The 27,756-nt window shown below is 47.1% G+C and overlaps 1 protein-coding gene across 1 annotated transcript in view; it reads left to right on the forward strand.

Moving 5' to 3' along the window:
* Nucleotides 1-27,756, forward strand: part of LOC137432429 (neuromedin-K receptor-like) — a 191,419-nt gene that overhangs the window by 98,155 nt on the left and 65,508 nt on the right. The window contains exon 2 of the mRNA XM_068124364.2: nt 4,016-4,210. Coding sequence (XP_067980465.1) covers nt 4,016-4,210 — 195 coding nt within the window. The remainder of the gene's footprint in view (nt 1-4,015; nt 4,211-27,756) is intronic.

The following is a 27,756-nucleotide window of genomic DNA, read 5'->3' on the forward strand; positions in this document are numbered from 1 at the left end:
CAAGAAGGGCGCCCCCCCCCCCGGGGGCCCCATATTGGCGAAATACTAAATGGCCGCCACCCGGATTAGAGGAAAATCAGTTAAATAACTAATTGGGTTGGAATCATGCATGATACCACTTTTCAGGGGTTTTCGAGGTCGAGGAATCAAATTATGATGTTATTTTGATGATTGGAGGTCAAGGTCAACCCTCAAGGTCATCTTAAAGGTCATTTTGGAGTCAAACATGTGGGTTTTTGAGTTTTTGGTCAAGATTTACACGAGGTTCACCATTTTATGTTTCTGGGTTGGGTAATCGAACTCTGACCTTATTTTTGACAATTAGAGGAAATATTTACATGTCTATTTCCTAATTTTCAGGCATATGCAGTTCATCAGTCTAATTACAAAGGTACGGATTTTGATGTTTTATGAACTGTATGCCATATCCTTGTGTTAAATTTTTGTGCGATCATGATCCGGGTTCATGTATACATGATTGTATACATGTCATAAATATGACGTCATAGGTCATGTGACCTGGCGGCCATATTGGATTTTATGAAAACCTTAAAAATGGATCCCTGCCTTCATTTTTCGATCGATTCATTTTGAACTTTGACCACTTATAGTACGCCATGTGATTGGATGCATATCCTAATTATGACGTCATAGGTCAGGTGACATGGCGGGATGGACCGGTATGGTCCCCGGATCATACCGCCCTTGGCGCCCATCAAAAATGGAAAGAGTATGGCATGGGCAACATCTGCGCCAAATTTGATGCTTTTGGAAGAATTTGAACCAAAATATCCCTAAGGGCCCTGACTATCTGGGGTGATCTGGGGGATAGAAAAGATAAAGGTTTTGTATGGGGGAAGATAAGAGATGATGGCGAACAGCTGTTTTAAAGACCTGGAGGGAGGAGTGGGATTGAAGAGAGTGAGTGAGTTTGTTCCAGAGGTGGGAGAAAAGAGGAATGAAGGAGTGAAGGTGAATAGAGAGTCTCGATTTTGGCAGTTTCACCATAACAGGGTTGCAGGTAGATTTTGTGCGACCTGCAGGAATATTTGGGGAACAGAGCACAGACAGAGCTGGGGGAGCACCACCAACCTGCCTGCAGAAAGACCCCCAACCTGCCTGCGGTGAGTGAGTGAAAGGCCCTCGGAGACAGCTTCACCGCGGGAGATTCCAATGATTCTGAAAGTTTAACATACACCTGAGGGATGATTGACTTTGTGATGCAGCACCTTGCCTGCAAAGCACCAATCTGACTAGAGTACACACTGTAGTTGGGTCAGGATTCAAAACCAGACTCGAAAGCTCAGAGGTATGTATTTTACGTCTGCACCATCCTGTCCTCTGCAATGGCCTATTTTCAAATCGGCACCGTGGGATCTTTAATTCCCACCAAATGATGTTGCTAGATGGACAACTTGCATGTGCTGGGAAAGCTCAATTGTACCCTCATTTGGTCTGTTCATAGCACAATGCAAAGGGGGAACTATATTCATCACATTTGATTCCCTATCTGACTTAAGCTGAAGCATCAGTTTATTGCACATCACGCCACGTCAATCCCTCATTGCTACTTGCGATTGCGAGAAACACACTGGGACATATGCAAACTTAGAAAATGGGATTTTGTCATCTCAAAGTTGGCAATTACAGGCTGTCCATAAAGATTTGTTTGGTTTGGTTGGGATAGAATTTGAAACCCGGAACAAGACTTTGTGGACAGCCTGTGTTGTTATTGTCGTGGGAGATGTGATTGGCTTTTTTTTCAGCATTAGTCCTTCATTTTGTCACTGATGAAAGGCCAATGCATGAAAGGTCAGCCACACCTCATTCGTCAAGCAGGTAAACACACTCTTATCAACTTTTAGTTTGAGATAAATCCAGTGTTTATATCGACCAGTGGTCTCGATAAGACAACAACAGATGAAATGGTTAGAACGACAATCTGCTCTGAGTCTGTGAGATTGGCAGTTTGAACCCTGGCCAAGTCATACCAAAGACTTTAAAATGGCACGTGCTGCTTGCTTGCATGATGCTCAGCTTCTCAAAGGAAAGAGCACAGAAAACCATCCATAAGTTGGCAATAATAGCACAGACTTTGATGGGCCTCATGCATCAAAGTTCCTTGTACAGATCTCTTATTATTATTATTATTATTATCCCGTCCGCTGCGCAGCATGAGATGGGGTTTTGCAATCACTTGTGTGTGTGTGTGTGTGTGTCTGCGCCATACCACATTTGAGCTATTGTCATCAAATTTTCACCAAAGCTTTATTATGATCATGGTGAAGGCAAATTAATAATTTTGTCAAAAGATCAAAGGTCAGTGTCACATATAATTAACAATTTTCATCCAAATGACGTGAAATTTAAATTTACCATTTGAGGTTTGTCATCAAATTTTTGAACAAAGCTTTGTTATGAGAATATGGAGAAGACAAATTAATAATTTTATCAAAAGGTTAAAGGTCAGCGTCAAGTAAAATCATCAATTGTCATCCAATTATACTGAAATTTAAATTTACCATTTGAGGTTTGTCATCAAATTTTTGAACAAATCTTTTTTTATGAGAATATGAAGGCAAATTAATCATTTGGTCAAAAGGTCAAAGGTCAGCATCACATAAAATAATCAATTTTCATCTGATTGACCTGAAATTTTAAGAATTTGCATATTGGATCACTGAATTGGTTCACCAATCAAAAGCTACAAGCCGGTTAATTTTTTAAACAAAAGGTTAAGGTTGCATAAAATCACCAATTTTCACCCGATTGACCTGAAATTTAAGACTTTGAATATTGGGTCACTGAATTGGTTCACTAATTAGTAGGAATTAATTAATTAAAAATTAGTAGTTCACTAATCAAAAGGTAGGGGTCCATTGTTTTTTGTTTTTGTTTTAGCTCAAAAGGTCAAGGTTGCATAAAAATCCTCAATTTTCGTCCAATTGACCTGAAATTTTTAGAATTTACACATTGGATCACTGAATTGGTGTTCACCAATGAAAAGCTAAAAGCCGATTAGATCAAAAGGTCAAAGGTCAAGGTTGCATAAAAATCGTCAATTTTCGTCCAATTGACCTGAAATTTTTAGAATTTACACATTGGATCACTGAATTGGTGTTCGCCAATGAAAAGCTAAAAGCCGATTAGATCAAAAGGTCAAAGGTCAAGGCTGCATAAAATTGTCAATTTTCATCCGATTGAAATGAAATTTTAAGAATTTACATACCGGGTCACAGAATTGGTTCACCAATCAAAAGCTAGGAGCTGATTATTTTTTTAGATCCAAAGCTCAGAGGTCAAGGCTGCATAAAATCATCAATTTTTATTTTGTTATTTAAAAAAAACTGTTTTCGTTATGTTGAGCATACGGATGAAGAAGACGTCTGAATACAAACGGACGCGGACGGGCTTTGCATTTTCATATGCTTTCGAGTAGTATTATAATACCACTTTGCCAAGACTTGTGTTGCTTTGTGTTGAAGAACAGTATTAATTTGTTCTTCAACACATTTGTTCTTCAACAGTTTATTCTTCAGTTTTCAGTTTATCCTTCAGAAGAACAATTATTATTGTGCTTCAACACAAAGCAACACAAGCCTTGGCAAGTCTAGTTTTCTTTCTTATTCATTTAGGTTTTGCACATGTCTGTCACAGAAATTGCTCCAACAAGATGAATCGATTCATGAAAATTGCATAATTCGCACCATATGTACCCATCGCCTCAATCCACCAAACACATCAAACCAATGATTTTTCTTTTTTTAACAGGTGGTCTATGGGTGGTGGTCTCTTTTTTAAGCAACATGTTGGTGTCCATTTTAATTTCCCTGAAGCGTTTTACGAATCAATCATGAAGTATCAACTGCTGTCACATGCTCAGAAGCCAAATCCTGAATTCTAAGGCCGTTTGCCAGATTTCAACCCAAAATCTCGAGGGTGCCAGTCCAGTGTCCTCAGCAATATGCCATCTATTTCAATTTCCTCCTCTCTTTTCCTTCCGCCCATTCCACAGGTATATGGCGATTCGGCACCCACTGAAGCCTCGTCTTTCTGCCCAAAATACTCGTGGAGTCGTGGTTGGAATCTGGCTCTTGGCACTCTGCCTTGCGTTACCACTTTGTGTGTTTTCTCATGTCACGCAAGGACAAGGCCGTATTGTCTGCAGCATCAAATGGCCTGTTACCATTAGTGAAAACAGCCAGTTAATGTAAGTTGTCATATTTCATTCACATCTGATTTGTCAGGGCACCAACTATATGATAACTTATAAATTATTTTGTCGTGTCAAAAATGTATATGCCTTCTATCCCAATGAAATCAGGAAACTTACCTACTGCTGGTGAAAATATGCTGCACTGGATGTAAATTACAGAGAAAAGGACTAACATATAACGTGGGCCTTGTATCGCATGTGCAGGACCATTCTGCTGTGATTGGAGGAATAATAGGGGCTGAGGGAGGTGGAATTTCATTTATCTTTGCTTATTTATTTACAGCCTGATCACACACATGTGGAGTGCTGACATTACCTAACTTCATATGTACATAATGCAACTCTTAACACGAAAGAGCAATCAGAGATTGCAGACCCTCGCCAGCACAGGTGGTTTTGGCCTTTGAGTCCTCGGGGTCTTTTGTGTCTTTTGGCTCGTCGGGGTATTCGGGGTCTTCGGGGTCTTTAATGGTATTTAGAGGTCTTTAAGGGTCTTCTGAGTCTGTTGGGGTATTTTTGGTCTTAAAGAGTTTTAGGATTCTAAAGGATCTTAAAGGGTGTTAAGGTTCTAAAGGGTCTGAAGGAATTTTGTAGTTTGAAAAGTTCTTAGGGGTCTGAAATGGTCTTTGGGTTATAAAGGCTCTAAAGTGTTTTAGGTATCTTAAAGGGACTTAGGGGTCTTCGATCCTCATAGTTTTAAAGGTAGGGTAGGGTCTTTATGGGTTTTCATGATCTTTGGGGTCTGAAATGGTCTTAATGGGCCTCAGGGATGTAAAGGTTTGTTTGTAAAGGGTTTGTAAAGGGTTATAAAATGTCGAATGTAATTAATACACATCATAACGGTTTGTGCGGACAAACAAACAAACAAATGAAAAATCACTCATAGAGCGACACTTGGAAAAAGAGAACAAAGTAGAATGGCACTCGGTAGAGCGTCCTTTTGACCTCAAAAATAATTGGTGGATGAATTATGTGACCTGATATGAAAATCGCCTTCAAATTTTAAGTTAATCGGATGAAAATTGACAATTTGAAAAATTGGGCCTATGTTGACCTTTTGGCCTATGTTGACCTCAAAAATAGTTGGTGGTTGGTTTCACTAAGCTGATGTGAAAATCATTTTCAAATTTCAAGTCAATCAGATGAAAATTGAGAATTTTAGAAATTTGAAAAAAATGGTTGACCTTTGGCCTATGTTGACCTTGTAACCTATGTTGACCTCAAAAATAGTTGTTGGTTTAATTTAGTTAACTGATCTGTAAATCCCATTCAATTTTCAAGTCAAGTGGAGTGCTCAAGTCAATCGAATGAAATTTAAGATTTTAGAAATTTAAAATTGTTGTTGACCTTTGGTCTATGTTGACCTTTTGGCCTATGCTGATCTCAAAATAGTTGGTTTTTTATTTCAGTTCACTGTTATGAAAATGCCATTCAAATTTCAAGTCAATCAGATGAAAATTGAGGATTTTAGAAATTCAAAAACAAGTGGTTGACCTTTGGCCAATGTTGATCTCAAAAATAGTTGGTGGTTGAATTTCGTTCGCTGATATGAAAATCCTATTCAAATTTCAAGTCAATCAGATAGAAATTTAGGATTTAGAAATTCGAAAAAAGTAGGTGACCTTTGGTCTATGTTGACCTTTTGACCTATAAAATATATAAGATTTTGTCGGACCACAAACTCTACCATTTGATGAAGTTTCGTGAACATCGGTTAAAAATTGTGACCTGTAGGCAAGTTTAAGTGAGTGGACACAAACAAACAAATGAAAAATCATCCATGTAGTGACACTTGGCAAAAGAGATCAAAGTAGAAAAGCACTCGGTAGAGCATCCTTTTGACCACAAAAATAGTTGTTGTTTGAATTCAGTTAGCCGATATGCAAATCCTATTCAAATTTCAAGTCAATCGGATAAAAATTGAGGATTTTTAGAAATTCGAAAAAAGTGGTTGACCTTTGGCCTATGTTGACCTTTTGATCTATGCTGATCTCAAAAATAGTTGGTGGTTGAATTCAGTTAGCCAATATGCAAATCCTATTCAAATTTCAAGTCAATCGGATAAAAATTGAGGATTTTTAGAAATTCGAAAAAAGTGGTTGACCTTTGGCCTATGTTGACCTTTTGATCTATGCTGATCTCAAAAATAGTTGGTGGTTGAATTCAGTTAGCCAATATGCAAATCCTATTCAAATTTCAAGTCAATCGGATAAAAATTGAGGATTTTTAGAAATTCGAAAAAAGTGGTTGACCTTTGGCCTATGTTGACCTTTTGATCTATGCTGATCTCAAAAATAGTTGGTGGTTGAATTCAGTTAACCAATATGCAAATCCTATTCAAATTTCAAGTCAATCGGATGAAAATTGAGGATTTTAGGAATTTGAAAAAACGTGGTTGACCTTTGGCCTATGTTGACCTTTTGACCTTTTGACCTCTAAAATATATAAGATTTTGTCGGACCACGAACTCTACCATTTGGTGAAGTTTCGTGAAGATCGGTTTAAAATTGTGACCTGTAGGCAAGTATAAGTGAGCGTACAGACAAACACACACACACACACACACAAACCGGAGTGATCAACATACTTGCAAAAAATTTTTTTTTTTACCAAGTAACAAATCGACCTAAATGCAATTAGGGTAATTAACCTCTGGCGAGGGTAATAAATGTCAAAATTATATTCCCCTTACTGGTTATTTCTCGCCATTCAGCTGCCTGGCTTTCATCCAGAATCGTTCCATTCATGAGTTGCAAGCTGAAAACTCTCTTTTTAAACAAAGCAATCACCATCACGATTGCTTTTATCAATTTCGACAGTTTTATTAACCATTTTAAGATCACATCTGCAATAACGAAAGTTACTGATCTCTCCCCTCGCTCTCGTTCCTCTCCATCATAATGTGAACATCCGAATTAGTCTCGGGTGGAAATTGTCTATAGTCTGTTATATCTAACTAAAAGAGAGCAGTGTCTGTGTATCTGTGTCCGCTCCTTGTAGAATTTAAAACAGCTTGGCCGATATCCACCAAATGTGGGTACCCAAGGTCAGGTCATGGGCAAAATATCAAACCACCCATCCAGAGCTGAAGTGTGGGGGAGACGACTTGCGGATTTTTGCCTGTACACGTGGTATTGTGCAAGTTATTGAACAACTGACCCCTGGCTGACCTGGCGGAGGTATTACAGGTGGCAATGATGCCAGTTTTGAAAGCGAATCCTCTCGCTCCAAAGTTCTCCACCATCTCAGATGATCCATCCAAAACCATTATAGCCGGCGAAGCCGGTGTTGTCAATAAACGCGTACGTATTATGTCGAAAACCAGATTATGCCTTGGCTTGAGAATTCCGAAGCGCAATGGAGGCCGCCATCTTGCGGATGCGGAAGTATGCTTAACAAATTGAAAAATGTTCAATAGGAGTTTCTGTCACCCGTCTTTGTTTGATTCACAATCTTATGCACCTCTAATTTATTATTAAAATTATTTAAGACCAACCTCGGCCCGCAAGGGCCTGGTTATCTTCAACGAAAAGCGTCACCAAACACCGGAACCAATGAGATTCGAGCATTTGAAAAAATATTTCTAAAACCAAATCATGCAATGGAGGCCGCCATCGACCGGATGTGGAAGTTTGCATAAAACAATTGCGTAAAAGTTCAATAGGAGTTTGTTTCACCCGTCTTTCTTTGATTCACAATCTAATGCACCTCTAATTTGTAATTAAAATACGTTAAGACCAACCTCGTTATCTTCAAAGAAAATCGTCACCAAACACCAGAACCAATGAGATTCGAGCATTTGAAAAAATATTTTTTAAAAGCTTATTACGCGTTTCGGACGCTGAAAACGGCGTCAAATACTCTAAAATTGACGAAGAATTATTTTTTAGAAATAACGGCGCTATCGTCTGATCTGTCGGCACTGATCTTTCTGCAAGCTAACTTCTTCTGGTGGAGGAAGCGGCAGTGCCCAGAGAGAACCAGCCCTGACAGCGACTGAAGTTAGAAGACGACACACACACTGTGAAAACGTATGTTAAGCCCAGTTAAAATTTCTTAAAATAGGCCCTGAGCTAGCACATCGTATAGTTACTTCCTTAAGCTTCTTGTGACATTTATTGTATGTAGGTATTGGGGAGGACGGTCTGCTCTTCTCTTTTACCAAGTCTTACCAGGTACGGTACCTACTACACCTACCTACTACCAACTACCTAACCTACTGATGCCATAGTGATGGGTAAAATAGTGGCAAGAGGCTTTGGCTTCGCTGGCTCATTGCGGCTTTGCAGTCGGGTACTAGTATGTTCTACCCCCGTTGCCCCCCCCCCCCCCCCCACCTCTCCCTCAAGCCTACCCCTTCCAAAATTTGCAGTTATTCCTTCCTGAGAGTTTGCTTCTGGATCCATCTTGCCCACCCTGTGTGGCTTCTTCTGCCCCTCTCCCAATTCATCACCACATCCCTTATTTGCATGGGGAAAAAAGGGGCAGGCAATGGAGGAATGGGGTTCATCACCTTTTCGTTAAATATATGCTGGTGAATGTGGCATTCATCCCGTTTCTACATTAAGTGTGATGCCAAACAGGAAGAAGAAGAAGCCATACTACCAAACTTCGTACACTTCCAGAATTGTTCGATTTATTTGTGTTCAAATGTCTGGTGATTGTTTTGTATTTATTTATGCGAATGTGTACTTTTATATAACTATCATTAATTTTAAAAAAAGCTTCAGCACTATCGACCAATTATTTTATTTAAGCTCCAAAAAAACTGATCTTTTTTTTCTCAATTATTATTATTATTATTATTATTATTATTTTTGCCCAAAACACACACAGGCACTCACTGATGAATCTCTGAAAGTTTGATGAAGACCGGTTCAGCCATCTTTGAGAAAAATGGTGACACAGACACAGACAGGCAGACAGACTTCTCTCTTTTATAGTAGACCAGTAGACGTACCCAGCGTTGCCGGGCGGGGGAGGAGAGGGGATGGGAGGGACAGGGAGGGGAGGAGAGGGGAGGAAAGGGCAGGGAAGGTGGGGGATAGGGGGGAAGGGGAGGGGAAGGGGAGGTGAGGGGGAGGGAGGGGGGAAGGGGACAGAAGGGGAGGGAGGGGGAAGGGGTTGGAGGGGGGGGGGAAGGGGTTGGAGGGGGGGGAAGAGGGAGGGAGGGGGGAAGGGGATGGGAGGGGGGGGAAGTCGGGGGGAGGGAGGGAAGGGGGGGGGGAAGGGGAGGGAGGGGAGGGGAAAGGTGGCACGAGAGGAAGGGGGTTCATATATATGCTGGTGGATGAATGTGGCATTCATCACGTTTCTGAGTTAAGTTTGTTGCCGATCAGGAAGAAGGAGAAGCCGTACGACCAACTTCATACACTTCCGGAGTTGTTTGATTTATTTGTATTCAAATGTCTGGTGATTGTTTTGTATTTATTAATGCGAATGTGCACTTGTATATAACTGTCATTAATTTTAAAAGGCTTTGGCACTATCGAGCGATTTTTATTTTTTTTTACGCCAAAAAACAAACTTTTTTTTTCTTTGTTTTTTTTTGCCTAAAACACTCCCAGGGACTCACTGATGAACCTCTGAAAGTTTGATGAAGATCCGTTCAGCCATCTGTGAATAAAATGCAGAGACACACACAGACAACTCGCGTTTATATATAAGATTACACATCTTCCTTTATGTGATGTATCACACATCTTCCTTTATATTATTTATTACACATCGTCCTTTATATTATTTATCACACATCTTCCTTTATATTATTTATTACACATCGTCCTTTATATTATTTATTACACATCTTCCTTTATATTATTTATCACACATCTTCCTTCATATTATTTATTACACATCTTCCTTTATATTATTTATCACACATCTTCCTTTATATTATTTATTACACATTGTCCTTTATATTATTTATCACACATCTTCCTTCATATTATTTATTACACATCTTCCTTTATATTATTTATTACACATCTTCCTTTATATTATTTATTACACATCTTCCTTTATATTAGTTATCACACATCTTCCTTCATATTATTTATTACACATCGTCCTTTATATTATTTATTACACATCTTCCTTTATATTATTTATCACACGTCTTCCTTTATATTACTTATTACACATCTTCCTTTATATTATTTATTACACATCTTCCTTTATATTATTTATTACACATCTTCCTTTATATTATTTATCACACATCTTCCTTTATATTATTTATTGCACAACTTTCTTTATATTATTTATCACACATCTTCCTTTACATTATTTATTACACATTGTCCTTTATATTATTTATCACACATTTTCCTTTGTATTATTTATGACACATCTTCATTTATATTATTTATTACACATCATCCTTTATATTATTTATTAAACATCGTCCTTTATATTATTTATCACACATCTTCCTTCATATTATTTATTACACAGCTTCCTTTATATTATTTATTACACATCGTCCTTTAGATTATTTATCACACATCTTCCTTCATATTATTTATTACACAGCTTCCTTTATATTATTTATTACACATCATCCTTTATATTATTTATCACACATCTTCCTTTATATTATTTATCACACATCTTCCTTTGTATTATTTATCACACATCTTCCTTCATATTATTTATTACACTTCTTCCTTTATATTATTTATTACACATTGAAGGAGCCGGGGCTCCCACGTCGATCGGAAGAATGGACGCGACAAAAAGCTAGAATTCATCTGAGTTGCTTTAATGAAATCAAACACTCAGGCACTCTGAAAAACCGTTTATCAGTCAGCAATATATATCTATTCCGCCAGGGGGTTTGCCCAGGCCCGGCGCCAGGGGGCGTGGCCCAGCGTCCTGGCTGCGGCCTGGCAAGTTGAGGGCGAGCCTGGGCGTCCTGGACGAGCCCGGCATGGTGATCGCTCCGCGTCCTTGATAGGTGCAAGGCGATTGTGAAAACTCAGCGGCAGCCGCTACACACGTCCCCCCAGAATCGACTTGCACCGGCAGGGTCAATTTGAGGGGGGTCCTGATGACCCGGCCGAAGCGACCCCTGGCGGGTCGTGGGAGGGGGTCCGGTGAGGTGGTGGGCGGTCGAGTGGGGGGCACCGTGGACGGGGGACGGCCTCGCCGCGGCGGAAGGGCCACCCGTGGTGGGTGGACGACGTCCACGTGCGCCGGCTTGAGGCGGTCCACAGCAATCCGGTCCGACCTGCCGCCGATGTCGATGACGAACGACTTGTCGTCCCGTCGCAGCACCCGGAAGGGCCCGTCGTACGGCGGCTGGAGTGGCCACCGATGTGCGTCGTGACGCACAAAAACATACTCCGCTGTGCGGAGTGCTGGGGGGACGTAGGACTGGGGGTCACCGTGGTGGGATGTTGGCACGGGGGCAAACCGTCGGGCGGCCTCCTGGAGGTCCGAGCGCTGGTGAGCTGCGGACCAGGGACTGGTAGCGTCGGGCACAAATTCGCCCGGGACGCGTAGCACCTGGCCATAGACAAGCTCGGCGGTGGATGCCTGGAGGTCCTCCTTGGGGGCCGTGCGAAGGCCCAAAAGGACCCACGGCAGCCGGTCGGCCCACCCGACGTCTTGAAGGCCGGCCATGAGCGCGGCCTTCATGGAGCGGTGGAATCGCTCGCACAACCCGTTTGCTTGGGGGTGGTAGGCCGTAGTACGGTGGAGCTTGATCCCCAGGTTGCGGGCGACCGCGCCCCACAGCTCGGAGGTGAACTGTGGACCGCGGTCTGACGAGATGTCCGCCGGTGCGCCGAAGCGGGCGACCCAGGTGGCGATAAAAGCCTGCGCCACGTCGGCGGTGGTGGTGGAGACGAGGGGAATGGCCTCCGGCCACCTGGTGGTCCTGTCCACCATGGTGAGCAGGTGTGTGAACCCCCGTGACGGGGGGAGGGGGCCACCAGATCCACGTTGACGTGGTCGAAACGTCGTTCGGGCACGGTGAAAGGTGCCAGCGGGGCCTGGGTGTGTCGGTGGACCTTGGCCCGTTGGCAGGCCGTGCAGGCGCTGGTCCAATCGCGGACGTCCCGACGAAGGCCGTGCCAGACGAAACGCGCCGACACCAGCTTCTGGGAAGCTTTCCGGCCCGGGTGGGAAAGACCGTGGAGGGAGGCGAAGATGCGGCGTTGCCAGGCGACGGGCACGATGGGGCGAGGCTGGCCTTGGGAGACGTCGCAGAGCAGGACAGTGTCCGCGCAGGGGATGTCGGCCAGGCGGAGGCCCGTGTCCGCCGCCCGGAGGGCTTGCACCGTGGTGTCGGTGGTTTGGTCCGCCGCCATAAGCGCAAAATCCACGCCCAGGTGGACCGCGTTCGCGCTGGCCCGGGAAAGACAGTCGGCCACGGCGTTGTTTTTGCCGGCGACGTGCCGGATGTCCGTGGTAAACTCCGACACGGCGGAGAGGTGGCGCTGTTGGCGGGCCGACCATGGCTCCGTGACCTTGGCCATGGCGTAAACCAACGGCTTGTGGTCGACGAACGCCGTGAAAGGTCGGCCCTCCAGGAGGTGGCGGAAATGGCGGACGGCCAGGTGTAGACCGAGGAGCTCCCGGTCAAACGTGCTGTATTTGAGCTCGTTCGGCCGGAGCTGCCGGCTGAAAAAAGCGAGTGGCTGCCAAACCCCGTTCACCCATTGCTCATGTACGGCGCCCACCGCGTAGTCGGAGGCATCCGTGGTGAGGGCGATGGGAGCGTTGAGCACCGGGTGAGCGAGCAGTGTTGCGTCGGCGAGGGCCCGCTTTGAGCCTTGGAAGGCCGCATCCATTGCTGCGGACCAGGCGATGTCGTGCTTGGCCGGCATGCCCCGGAGGGCTTCGTAGAGGGGCCGCATAAGCTGAGCAGCGCGGGGCACGAAGCGGTGATAAAAATTCACCATTCCCAGGAATTCCTGCAGGGCCTTTATGGTGCGGGGACGCGGGAACGTGGTGATGGCCTCGACCTTGGTTGGCAGCGGCACGGCCCCGTTCTTGGTGATGTGATGGCCCAAAAAATCAACGGCCGTCGTGCCGAAGTGGCATTTGGCCGGGTTGACGATGAGGCCGTGCTCGCTGAGGCGCTCGAACAGTGTCCGGAGGTGGAGGAGGTGCTCGGCCCGGGACGTGCTGGCGACGAGGATGTCGTCCAGGTAAACGAAAAGGAACGGCAGGTCACGCAGCACGCCGTCCATCAAGCGCTGGAACGCCTGAGCCGCGTTCTTGAGACCAAACGGCATCCGCAAGAATTCGAATAAGCCGAACGGCGTGATGACTGCCGTTTTAGGGACGTCGGCCGCCCTGACAGGTACCTGGTGATATCCCCGTATGAGGTCAATTTTCGAAAAAATGACCCGTCCCGCCAGACGGGCGGAGAAGTCTTGGATATGCGGGATCGGGTACCTGTCGGGGGTGGTAGCGTCATTGAGACGGCGGTAGTCGCCACACGGGCGCCATCCACCCCCCGGCTTTGGCACGATGTGCAGTGGCGAGGCCCACGCGCTATCGGAGCGCCGCACGATGCCGAGGTGCTCCAACGCGTCGAATTCGGCCTTCGCTACGGCGAGCTTGGCTGGGTCGAGGCGGCGGGCCCTGGCGTAGACCGGCGGGCCCGTGGTTGGTATGTGGTGCTCGATCCCATGCCGTACTGCGACGGCCGAAAACGTCGGCCGTGTGAGGGCCGGGAACTCCGTGAGCAGGCGAGCAAACTCGTTCGCCGCCGGGACGGCGCATGCCAGCTCGGTCGGCGCGGAGCTGCTCAATGTGCATACCAGGGAGCTGAAGGTTTCAGCGTTGATTAAACGACGCCGTTGGACGTCCACCAGCAGTCCGTGTGCGCAGAGGAAGTCGGCGCCTAGCAGAGCCACGGGCACGTTGGCGGTTACAAACGTCCAAGCAAAGCGTTGGCCGCCGAAGCAGAGGGTGACGTTGCGCGGGCCGAAGGTGCGGATAGTCGATCCGTTGGCCGCAACTAAGGAGGGGCCGCAAACCGCGGATTGCCTGTCCTGGTCAGAGGCGGGTATGACGCTCAGTTGGGCGCCGGTGTCGCACAGGAAGCGCCGCCGGACGCTTTATCCGTGATGAACAGTAAGTTGCCCGTGTGGCCGGCGCTCATGGCTGGTAATGAATGCCGGCCCGGCCGTTTCCCGGCCTGCCGAAGGTGCACGGGGGTCGGCATGTCCGGGCCTTCTGTCCGAACCTGGCATGATAGTAACACCACGCTTGGTCAGGTGGAGGCCTCGGTTGTCGTGCCGGAGGTGGTCGGCTCGGTAGAGCGGCCGCCAATGGCGTCGGCAGTTCGGCCGTCGACCGTGCCGGGTGCTCGGGCGCCCTGGGTGTTGCGTCGGACGGCGGTGGGTCCCATGTCGCCGCTACGATGCGCTGTCCTGCGGCGGAGATCTTGTCGGCTTCTCTGGCAAGGGCCCGGGGATCTGTGATCGTCGTGCTTGCCAGGGCGAGGCGTACCGGGTTAGGCAGCTGACGGAAGAACAGCTCCCGGAACAGGAATGCCGGAGAGTGCTCGCCGAGCAGTGAAAGCATGTAGTCCATGCGCTCGGAAGGGCGCGTGTCGCCGAGCTCAGGCAGATCGAGCAGGCGCCGTGCGCGTTCCGCCGATGGGAGGGCGAAAGCATCGAGGAGCAGCTTCTTAATTGCGCCGTATTTGTCAGCGGCTGGCGGGCTTTCGAGGAGGCTCAGGGCGCGGGCCGCGGTAACCGACCCGAGCGCAGCTACCACATGGTGGAAGCGGGTGTCGTCGGCCGTGATGCCTCGCAGGGCGAACAGGGACTCCGCCTGTGCGAACCAAACCGCCGCGTGAGCCTCCCAGAAGGTAGGCAGTTTAAGGGCGACTGCCGTGTCCATGTCGATAGGTCACCAATGAAGGAGCCGGGGCTCCCACGTCGATCGGAAGAATGGACGCGACAAAAAGCTAGAATTCATCTGAGTTGCTTTAATGAAATCAAACACTCAGGCACTCTGAAAAACCGTTTATCAGTCAGCAATATATATCTATTCCGCCAGGGGGTTTGCCCAGGCCCGGCGCCAGGGGGCGTGGCCCAGCGTCCTGGCTGCGGCCTGGCAAGTTGAGGGCGAGCCTGGGCGTCCTGGACGAGCCCGGCATGGTGATCGCTCCGCGTCCTTGATAGGTGCAAGGCGATTGTGAAAACTCAGCGGCAGCCGCTACAACATCAACCTTTATATTATTTATTACACATCGTCCTTTATATTATTTATCACACATCTTCCTTCATATTATTTATTACACATCTTCCTTTATATTATTTATCACACATCTTCCTTTATATTATTTATTACACATCTTCCTTTATATTATTATTAACACATCTTCCTTTATATTATTTATTACACATTGTAACGGATTCGTCACTTCCGTTGTGGTGGTTTTCATCCACTGTGAAAATTTCTGATTCCATGTACTATTATTGTTTTCAAAAGGTTTATTGTTCATGAACTGTTTGCAAAAGGTAAAAAAGTTAATGTTAAAAGAAACAGGAAACCGGATCGGGAACCAGACGATGAAGAGGAAGAAGAGGGAGAAAAAGAAGGCGGAGCGAGTGAGTCAGACAAGAAGGAGCTGAGCTACTTGTGGTCTGGAGCGAATGTTGGCGAGCAAGAGTCATGAGTGAACTTTTGGGTTTCCCAGGAAAGGGATTCCTGCGACAGAGTGGTTATCGCTGTGACAGATCAACCTGCGTGTCAGGTTTTGCGATCGATTCAGGAGAGAATCATCGTCGTGCCATTGCGCCACGAGACCGGGCCATCGGCCATTTTGACTCGCACAGGACTTGCGCTTCGCTCACGGTTTCGTCTCGTTTCGACCATTTTCACCGCCTTCAGACGTCGATCTGGGGTGTGTGTGTGTGTGTGTGATGTGGCTTTTGAGTGGAAAGTCTGCGTGTCGCTGACTGTGAGCTGTGTAACGTCCATACCCGAGGGTGTGATCTCTCAGTCGCCTGGAGGGCACCTTTGGATTTCCCAGTCGCCTTGAGGGAGCCTTTGCCCCGCTTTGGCAGCGGGACTGTTCTTGCCATCCGAACGGGATTCGGGTCTCAATTGGACATCGTTCTGGCGATCGCTGGAGCAAACAACTTTGTCTTGAAGCCGGGAATAAGAGACATTGGGGATGTTCTTGTTTCACTCACTTGGAGCACAGAGAGTTATATATTACAAAACTGATGGTACCATCACAGGACATATTGATTGTACATTTGATTACTATTATTGTTGTACTGTTATTCTTGTGTGATCTTAATACAATATTTGTTTGTGAGTAACAATTGGGGTGGCTTCTCCATTGATCTTTGACATACAGAATAACACATTTTTCTGCCGTGACTCCTCTCGGAGCTCGGAGGTACACCGTGACCAGGGGGTCGGGGAGGAGCACGTAACAACATCTTCTTTAACAGACTTGGCATTTAATATGGAATATTTTTTTTGTGGGGGTGAACTTACTTTTCAAGATGTCTTAGAACCAAAAGTTCATTGGAATTATGTTGAAATTATTCTAGATTTTGTTAATGTGACCTTTAATAGAAAAAAAAACACATTTGACATTTCGAAACAAATAAATTGATCCTTGAAAGTGATGTAAACTGATATCAAACTCAATTCATGGACAGTACTGTGTTAAACTTCTGTACGTTTTCCAGAAGTATCTCTTTATTTTGCACATTAGCCAAATTTTTTTTTAACAAAAACAAAAGTTAAATTATGACTGGGATTACCGACAGTAAATTTACAGTTCAGTACTTCGTGTAACCCCCACGAGCATTCAGGAGAGCACGTACAGGTTGAGGCATGCTGTTCACGAGATTTGCCAAGGTTTGGACAGGAATCGCTTGCCATGCAGTGACAATAGCCTGATGCAATTCACGCACAGAGGTAGGCTGCTGGTCCAAGTGGTCGATTTGACGCGTTAATTCTGCCCACAAGTTCTCTATCGGATTCATAACCGTGTACATGGCAGGCCACTCCATATGCTCTACACCACGGTCAGCAATAAAGTGTTGGATCATGCGAGCACGATGAGGCCGTGCATTGTCATCTTGGAAGACAAAGTTTCCTCGAAAGGCTGCACAAGCAAATGGAAGCAATGTTTCTTCCAGAATGGCCCTGTACATGAACTGGTTCAGGTTTCCATTCAGAACAACCAGGTCAGTTTTGCCCCCTGCATGAACAGTAGCCCAAACGGTCACCCCACCACCTCCAACTTGGACTCTTGGCACTATACAATCTTTGTTGTAGACTTCATGCACTTGTCTGCGCACTCGGACGCGGCCATCGTGACGATAGACCAGAAATCTAGACTCGTCACTGAAGATCACATGATTCCAGTGTCCTGGCTGCCATTTACGGTGCTCTCTGGCCCACTGCAATCGGCGCTGGCGGTGTTGTCTTGTCAGGCGTGGCTTTCTCAGGGGACGCCTGGCACGATAGCCTGCTTGAACCAGTCGTTGGTTGACTAGTCTTCTGGATACAGGCACATTTGTCAGATGCTGCCACTCAGCCCTAAGCCGATTAGCTGACTTGGTACGGCCATTGCAGACTAACCGGTGCAGCTGGCGATCATCCCTCCTTGTGGTTCTGCGGGGACGTCCTGGACTCGGTATTGGAGTAGGGACACCCCTCTGAGCATTTCGTTTCAGGATCTTTGACACCTGACCTTGAGTGATGCCATACTGCCGAGCAATAGCACGCTCTTTCATGTCGTAATTTCGTAAAGCCACCACTCCATGACAAACAGCATTGTCGAGTTGACGGACAATCTCCAGAGGAAGCGGCAATAACTTTTGGAGATGTGCAGCAGTTGTTTCCCACTAATACAGAATGCAACAACCCTTGTATACCCGACTGTGAAGCCAATCGTCAAATGCACCTGTCCGTACATTTTGCCACGCCACCTGTGATATAATCCTGTTGTTGACTTCTTGCTGCGACAGACAATCAGTGACATGGTTCTTTTAACAAATAAATCACCAAAGTGTAAAAGAAATTCACCAGATTGATATACTGAGTTAAGAAAGTAAACCCAAGTCAAGAGAAAAAAAATATTCCATATTAAATGCCAAATCTGTATATTATTTATTACACATCTTCCTTTATATTGTTACAGTACGCGGTTAAGGATGTTATATTTGCTGAGCGAAGGCTCCGAGACCGAACAGTTGTTCCCCGACGAAACCCGATTCACCCAGACGTTGGCCGTATCGCGCCACAGCTACTCAATCGGGAAAAGACGAAGACGACGAATGCAAAGAGGAGGAAGAAGAAGAAGACGTACAGAAGAGTAACGGGGTTTATTATTACTAGGGCATTGCCCGTACGTGGGTGCCCGTTCCGTGGCCAAAAAAAAAAAAAAACGCTACCCGTACGCTCTACCCCGCCCGTACGCCCGTAAACAAAAAAAGCAACGCTCTTCGCTTCCGCCCTTCGCTCTGACTGAATTGGGAGAAATAATGCGCATAAGAAATCGAATTACGTACCGTAATGGCGGTCAGCTCGTAACGCGCTCAGCTCCGCTCGTCTCACATCGGCCACGCCTACGCAACAGAGCGTTCTGTGATTGGCTGCCGGAAGATAAGTCGTCACTGTCCGGAAGTTCGCAAATCGCAGTTAGGATGAATCGTTTTAATTTAATCGCAGTTTGAATTCGTTTTAAAACATAGTTTAACGGCAACATAGTTTTCCAACGTGAAATAAATGAATACGCTGTCAAATGTGCCGTCCGAGGCAGAGTCTGATCGCCACGTTCGGCACACGTGATAGCTCGCTGCTCTCTGATTGGTTGAAGCGTTTTTTGGACATAGCTCGGTAGGTACTTGTCCGATTAATTACAAACCTTGAAAAGGCACATCCTCGGGTCCCCAGCAATATACCTGGCAAGTTTCAAGTATATCGGACCCGTGGTTGTCGAGAAACAGCGGTCACAGACAAACACACAGACACACAGACACACAGACACACAGACACACAGACACACAGACACACAGACACACAGACACACAGAGATTGCTGGAATTATAGATAGATTTACACACATAAGCAAAAAGAGCAGTCACGTTTATTTACAGGCGACATGAGACGCAGGTGACACAGTGAAAATTACTAGCTTATACAGACTTAGTTACTACCCAGGACAGCACGAACAAAACAAACTCACGTAGGCAAAATGGGGAACTTGCAGGCAGGAATGGCTGGAAAGGATGAGCAAGTGGGATCACCGGGCACAGCAAGCAGGTCCACTCCGGGCGGGAAGCGGGGAGCCGGCAGCTCCTTGTAAGCCGCTTTACAGCGCACACCGTCAGGGCTTCACGTGGCTGGTTGAAACAGGGCTGCACTCCTCTGTTGTATCTCTCGTGTAGCTTGTTTCGTAAAAGCTCCTCGGCTTTCTCTTGGACCCTTTCTTTTGTCGTGTCCCTCTCCACGCAGTTCAGCTCGTATTTTTCTTCCTCTCACTTCCCTTCCAGCACGGGTCTCTCTCGCCCTTTCTTTCACTTCTCCTTTTAGCGCGGGACTGACACGCCCTCCACGGTTTCAGTACCGCCCTCTCCCCCGTGCTCTGTTTCGTGACCTTGTATGGTAATCCCACGGGCTTGTCTCCTTATTTGGGCATCGCGCCGACGGCACGCCCCTCGTGGCGAGCCACGGGCTTGTTTCCTTATTTGGGCATGGGGCTGCACAGCCCCGCCCTTCTTGTCGTGCCCTGGGCTTGCCTCTCCCTGGCGACCCCACCCCTCCTGTTCAAACAGAGCACGGAGCACATTTTCACTATAGCAGCGAATTGAGAGGGCGTGCACCCCATGCTTGTGAACTGCTTTACCCACAGATGGAGAGTTTGGCTGGGAAATGGAATTATTGAAGGGGAGCTATTCTCTATTGATTCGGTGCAATGGAGTATCATTCTAATGGAAGACAAGGCCTTACTCAAAAACACATAATAAGATATAAGCTATCGAACAGGGGTATTCTATGATTGGCTGACGTGTTTGCTTTATGGACTAATTATGGGACACCCTTTGACCTTTACACACTGGAGCAAGGAGGCTCAGAATAAAGCAATAATAATAATACACACAATAAAAAAAACACAATCCTCATATCCGCAACACTGCACCCTCCTCCTCTTAGGCATGACCCGGGCCTACAACTTTTATTTAGTGTGACACGTAGGTGTAGTTCCCTCTACTTTTAACCTGACCCTGAGTGCGACAGTTTTAAAACATATATAAATATGTCCCGCTGCTCCATTGCACCCTGCCTAACAGACTCACGCCCACAGCTAACCGAATTGCGGAATGGTCTTCAAACTACACACTGACGGTGGGGAGCATTATTTACAATGACGCTACTTTTATTTACAAAACTAACCCAGGACCTGTGATTGTTCTTTCTGGGGGGGAGACAGTCTGCTCTGCATCGACGCACCATTAAAGCACCCAAAACGCACCAATACACCCTTAAGCACCAATCGGTGCAGTCACCACAGTTCATCAATAAAAATAAACCAACAACCCCTAACCCTGCAGGTGGTCTCTTGCTCTTCGGCTCCCTCTGCTGGTTATTATTATTTTCTTCCAGATGTTGTCTTTTCCTTTGCTGGCGGCCTATTTGCATTAAAACTTGCACCCAACGTGTCCATGTTATTTTCTTTATTTATGGCCCACAGGGCCGACTACGTGTGGTTCACCTGTGGGGCATCAGTGCCCTGTGGCCAAGGTCCGCCAGCAAGATTTCGGGCTTTCATGGCCGGTTCCAGCAGAGGGGCCATGCCCCAACCCATGGGGTCCATACGTGGTGCTCGGCCACAGGCATGTGGTCCATAATGTGGTGCATCGATGCAGACAGCTGGTTCTGGGAGTTCCGGGCGCACAATGGCGGACTCACGCACGCTCCCCTCGGCGACCAATGGCGCACAGGTCATGTGGGAGACAAAAGGGGGGAGAGACAGATGAGCGAGGGGTAAGGTCACAAGGGTACACATCAATAAGGCAATGCAAGGCGAAATGCGTACGGAGGGCGAAGTGAGAAAACTCGTCCCTACCGTACGTCACCCCCCTGTCACCTACACTACCCTTGCCCTTACCCCATATGTACTAAATCTACACATAACAAATTCGTCGCTACTGTCACGTCTTCCCCATATTTCCCCTACACCAAATTCGTCTCCACAATCCCTCTATCCAAAATTTGCAATCACCAAATTCATCATCAATCCTCATAAGGAGGAAGAGATGGAACATCAAGCACAATGTCACACCCACGTCATGATGCGTCTCACAATCCAAAACATTTGCACATAAAAATAATTAAACATGGCATGGTGTGGAGGTACGTCATCTCAGGTGAGTGGATCCAGATGGTGCGAGGAGACTTCAATCCTAACTATCCTCTAAATGCAATTAACACACTTTACACTACCCGGGGTCTCTCCCTGCCAATCCATTGGCCAACTTACACTATGGGTTCTAAAAACCAATTCCCATTGACCAAACTGTGGTGCTTCTCAATTTGGGGTCTCACTCCCCCGATTCATCTCCCGGTGCCCTTGCACAATTTCTTGGCTGGGTCGTGTAGCTCTCCCAGCAGGTCTACCCACCTGCACACCTCCACCACTGCAGTTGCCACCCGAGCTTACCTAGCTCCTCACCCTAACCTAACTAACTGGGGAAGGCCCCTCCTGGCTCTGTCACCCCTTGGTGCCCTCTGGCACTGGGCTACCCGGGTCCGACCTCCGGATCCTCGGGCCCCATCCACAACTACCGGCTCCCAGAGCACACCTGCGGCCTCACCTGGCCGACATCCTCACAGTGGTGGAGTGCCCAAACCAACTACACACACTAACAGGCTACACGCCCAGCCATTTCCACAACACTAATGCACCCATCCAAATACCATTCTTTCACCCGCACCACAGATGCCAATATCCAACCACAATTTACCTATACCCTCTACCTAACACTTACACTACCCGCCCCGGGTATTCGTGATGGGGGTCCACTCTTCCCCCATTCACACCTTCGCACCATCCACTCCACTCCATAGTTTCCATCCTACTCACTCCATGACCATCCATTCCAATACTCCATATATTCCACACTCCATGTCTTCCACACAACCATTTATTCCATACACCTGTTGGTGCACACCTGTGCACTCACACCTGGTGCCACCTGCACCCTCCTTCCTTCCTGGACCATTTGGTCAACACCACACGCAATCACCACTACTCCCTCATACACCGCTCCATCCACCTGTTCAGTTGCACACCTGTGCAATCACACCTGTTCAATCACACCTGTTCACAATACACTTCCAATCCTCAAACACACGGCATCATCTCATCTAACTACTCCCCTCTGAAACTTGCGCTTCCCAGTCGCCCCTTTAAACTATTGCGCTCCCACGTCATTATCATCCACTCTAAACTACCTGCGTCCCCACTACAGGTATCAGTCACTAACTAATCTTAACGTAACCTAAGGTCATCTCTCTAGATCCCTACACACGATATATCCTAACCCACCCGGGCTAGTTTTTACTGCCATACCCCATAAACTAGTGCTCCTTTGCCCCCCCATGTGAGGGATGACAGAGTTGCCATCCCACCACATCGGGGACGTTCCACTACCAATTTTGCTCACCAAATTTCAGCCAATCAAAATTTTGCCAATCATCTACCAATCACTGTACCATTACCAATCATCACTCTGCCAATCCTTTGCCAATCATCAAATTTTGTTTTTCTAATTTCGGCTCCAGACCACTATCCTCATCATTACAGTCCACTTACTAATGCCTCTCGGTGCGCCAATTCACTTCTACAGCCCGGCTTCGTAAAGCCGAGCAATGAATGCGGGTTGTTTGGTGCCAGCGGCTGGATACGTCCCGCATTCGGTGCAGGGACGGGGGCTTACCCGGGCCGAGATCCCATGCACCACCTCGGCACGGAGCCATCCCATGGCCCGATCTCGACCTGCCGGAACGTCTCAACAAAAAGGGGTCGCCATGACGACCCTTCCTATCGGGCTGCCCGTTCCGCCTAGTTGAGCACGGACGTGGCCGTTCCAAGCGCGGCCCAGCATGGATCACGTACGGCGGTCCTTTCGAACCCGCCGTGGTTCGGATCCCCGCTGGTCCTCGCGGCACGCGAAACCCGGCACGCACCGAGGGCCCGATTCGGCTAAATGTCGTTCTAACCGCTAACCCGGTTACCGTCGATGCCTCACCTGCATGCTTACACCCCGCAGCCCGTTCTTTGCTCATACATCCAGCTGTTCCCATGCTCCTCATCATTGCACCTTCTCTTGCACACCCAGGTGCACTCATTCCGCTCACAGACTTGGTCACACACCTGACCACCGAACACGTTGGCACACATTCGTCGTTCGCACACCTCACCAACACACCTCTTCACGCCCCCTCCTCGGTCACCTCCTCTGTGACAACCACAGGTGTGCTCTCACTCGCACACCCAACCACGTGTCTCACTACCAACTCAAGTGTGCATTCCCACACACGCTCTACCAATACCATTCCAGGTGTGCTTCCTTCCATTCCAGGTGTACATCCTCTCTCACCTGTCACAACCAACTCACGCTCCGTGTCACTCTCACTACTTTCACCTCCACTCTTGACAGCGCACTCACCCTTACTCTCGACAGCGCACTCTTTCCTCATGCACCCGTCCGTTACACACCTTTCTCGCACACACTCTTGCACACACTCTCCCGTTACATCCTCTGTAACACTCACCACAGGCGTGCGTTCTCCCTCACTCTTGACAGCGCACTCTTTCCCCATGCACCTGTCCATTACACACCTTTCTCGCGCATCCTCTTGCGCACTCTCTCCCGTTACATCCTCTGTAACACTCCCCACAGGCATGCATGCTTCCGTTACATCCTCTGTAACACTCCTCACTACGCGCTTCCATGTGCTCCCTCGCACACGCGCTACGACCAACTCACTCTCGACAGCACCCTCACTCCTCGGCGCGCACCTTTTCCTCACACACCCCAGAGTCGGACATTTTCGCACACCTCCTCCTTCGCACACCGTACCTGTCGCACACTTCACCAACGGCCTCTCACGAACACCCGGATCCAAATCAACCCCCAAGCCGACTGAAGCTTTCCTCACATCATGTACATTTCCACGTATATCGCCACTCACCTCGGCACCTCGTCTCCGCACCTCCTTCGCCACCTGCAAACTCTTTATTTGGTTAGTGAGCCAACCATTATGAGTTGAGCACCGACCTTGTACATATTCCATCACCTCCTCCTGTATTTCTCTCTTAGTTTCTGTCCATCGCTTCTTAATTTCACTCACCTCTTCTTCCACTTCCTCTAATTTTTGCTTCACCTCTTTTATTTCCGGGTGCGTCTCCTCAAGTTCGTCCTCTAAGGCTATCTTGACCGTCTCTATGTGTGTCATAACCTCTCGGTCCTTCGTCTCCATTACTTCTGTCACCTCTTCCAACCTCGTTGTCAGTCCCTCACGTACCATCTGACATTGCCTCTGTGTCGCTATCAAGTCATTTTAAATTTCTTTTTGTGTCGCCTTTAACCCTCCTAATACCGCAGTGTTCCTTTGAACCTGCTCCACTAACTCCGTCTGTCCCACTGTCAGCTGTTCTACTCCCCTCATCAGACCCTCTATTCCCCCTTGTAACCTCGCCGTATTATTCCTCACCTCTTTCTCCATACGCTTTTCACCTCGCTTTACCTCCTCGCGTACCCCCGAGACCTCCTCACTCACACCTCGTCGTATCTCCTCTTTCATCTCCTCCCTCTCTCTTGTAGATGCCGCCCTCATCTGTCCCAATTCATCCCTCTGAGCATCCAGTTTGGTTTCTACCCCGATTTTTACCTCCTCTGTCTGCTCTCCCATTTGTTTAATTTCTCGGGCGGACTGCTCCCCTATCTCCCGCAATTTGCCTTCCATCCTATTTTCTAACCCCATTAACCCATTTTTCACCCCCTCTATCTGATTCTCCTGGGCAGCCATTCTATTTTCCACCCCCGTTAACCCATTCTTTACCTCTTTTATCCCGTTGTCTAACCCCTCACCGGTACCCCTCGCTTCGTCCCTCATTACCCCCAATTGCTCACTCTGAGCCCTCGCTTTGTCCCTCATTTTGTCCATAAGGGCCCCCATCATTCTGCTTTCCATTTTCTCACTATCAGCCCTCCTTCTGTCTTCCATTTGTTCCATACTGTCGTTTTTTTCTGCATTTCCACCATGAATTGGGCCATGAAGGCTTGCATTTGGACCGCACTCATTGGTTCCGTGGCCATGGCCTCCTCAACCACGTGCGCGAGAGCGCCATTTTGTGCGCCTGATACCCCCTCAACCACACCTTCTTTACTCTCCTCCACCCTTTCCTCCACATACATTTCCCCGAGGTCCTGGGTCGATTCTACCCCGTCTATCTGTATCTCTCCCACCGGCATCCCGTCGCCATGACCAGCCATGGCGCGATTTCAAAATTCGGGTTTTGCTTTACAACACAAATTTCCAGCAGCTCGTAATTTTGAGCGCGTTAAGCGCGCTTCGGGTCCGTATCTCACTCCCCGACACCAATTTGTTACGGTACGCGGTTAAGGATGTTATATTTGCCGAGCGGAGGCTCCGCGACCGAACAGTTGTTCCCCGACTAAACCCGATTCACCCAGACGTTGGCCGTATCGCGCCACAGCTACTCAATCGGGAAAAGACTAAGACGACGAATGCAAAGAGGAAGAAGAAGAAGAAGACGTACAGAAGAGTAACGGGGTTTATTATTATTTACACACATAAGCAAAAAGAGCAGTCAAGTTTATTTACAGGCGACATGAGACGCAGGTGACACAGTGAAAATTACTAGCTTATACAGACTTAGTTACTACCCAGGACAGCACGAACAAAACAAACTCACGTAGGCAAAATGGGGAACTTGCAGGCAGGAATGGCTGGAAAGGATGAGCAGGTGGGATCACCGGGCACAGCAAGCAGGTCCACTCCGGGCGGGAAGCGGGGAGCCGGCAGCTCCTTGTAAGCCGCTTTACAGCGCACACCGTCAGGGCTTCACGCGGCTGGTTGAAACGGGGCTGCACTCCTCTGTTGTATCTCTCGTGTAGCTTGTTTCGTAAAAGCTCCTCGGCTTTCTCTTGGACCCTTTCTTTTGTCGTGTCCCTCTCCAGGCAGCTCAGCTCGTATTTTTCTTCCTCTCACTTCCCTTCCAGCACGGGTCTCTCTCGCCCTTTCTTTGACTTCTCCTTTTAGCGCGGGACTGACACGCCCTCCCCGGTTTCGGTACCGCCCTCTCCCCCGTGCTCTGTTTCGTGACCTTGTATGGTAATCCCACGGGCTTGTCTCCTTATTTGGGCATCGCGCCGACGGCACACCCCTCGTGGCGAGCCACGGGCTTGTTTCCTTATTTGAGCATGGGGCTGCACAGCCCCGCCCTTCTTGGCGCGCCCTGGGCTTGCCTCTCCCTGGTGACCCCGCCCCTCCTGTTCAAACAGAGCACGGAGCACATTTTCACTATAGCAGCGAATTGAGAGGGCGTGCACCCCATGCTTGTGAACTGCTTTACCCACAGATGGAGTGTTTGGCTGGGAAATGGAATTATCGAAGGGGAGCTATTCTCTATTGATTCGGTGCAATGGAGTGTCATTCTAATGGAAGACAAGGCCTTACTCTAAAACACATAATAAGATATAAGCTATCGAACAGGGGTATTCTATGATTGGCTGACGTGTTTGCTTTATGGACTAATTATGGGACGCCCTTTGACCTTTACACACTGGAGCAAGGAGGCTCAGAATAAAGCAATAATAATAATACACACAATAAAAAAAACACAATCCTCATATCCGCAACAATATTATTTATTACACATCTTCCTTTATATTATTTATTACACATCTTCCTTTATATTATTTATTACACATCTTCCTTTATATTATTTATTACACATCTTCCTTTATATTATTTATTACACATCTTCCTTTATATTATTTATTACACATCTTCCTTTATATTATTTATTACACATCTTCCTTTATATTATTTATTACACATATTCCTTTATATTATTTATTACACATCTTCCTTTATATTATTTATTACACATATTCCTTTATATAATGTCCAAGGAATTGCATTAATTCTGTATTGTGCTTTCTCTGGCTTTGGTTCACATATTATTGGGATCAATAGGTCCTCTTGTGGGCTTCGATGAAACAATACTAATTGTTAATAATAATAAAGGGCTACCAGGATAGTCTGGAGCAGTGGTTGATAAATATACAGACATACGTTCATTTTGAACATACGGATCCCCCAGATCCTGAAGTATTACCGGTACTCATGGACCCCCACCCATTAAATATTTTCACAAGGCTCCAGCAACAAATTAAAGAAAATATACATATACTCTGGATAGTTATTTTCCAAAACTTTATTCTGGCTCACCAGGGAGCAATTCAAATTCAGTGCAGCAAATAATTAGCATGTACAACTGGCGT

The sequence above is a fragment of the Myxine glutinosa genome, chromosome 8, assembly GCF_964187855.1.
Source record: "Myxine glutinosa chromosome 8, kmMyxGlut1.1, whole genome shotgun sequence".
Taxonomy (NCBI): Eukaryota; Metazoa; Chordata; class Myxini; order Myxiniformes; family Myxinidae; genus Myxine; species Myxine glutinosa.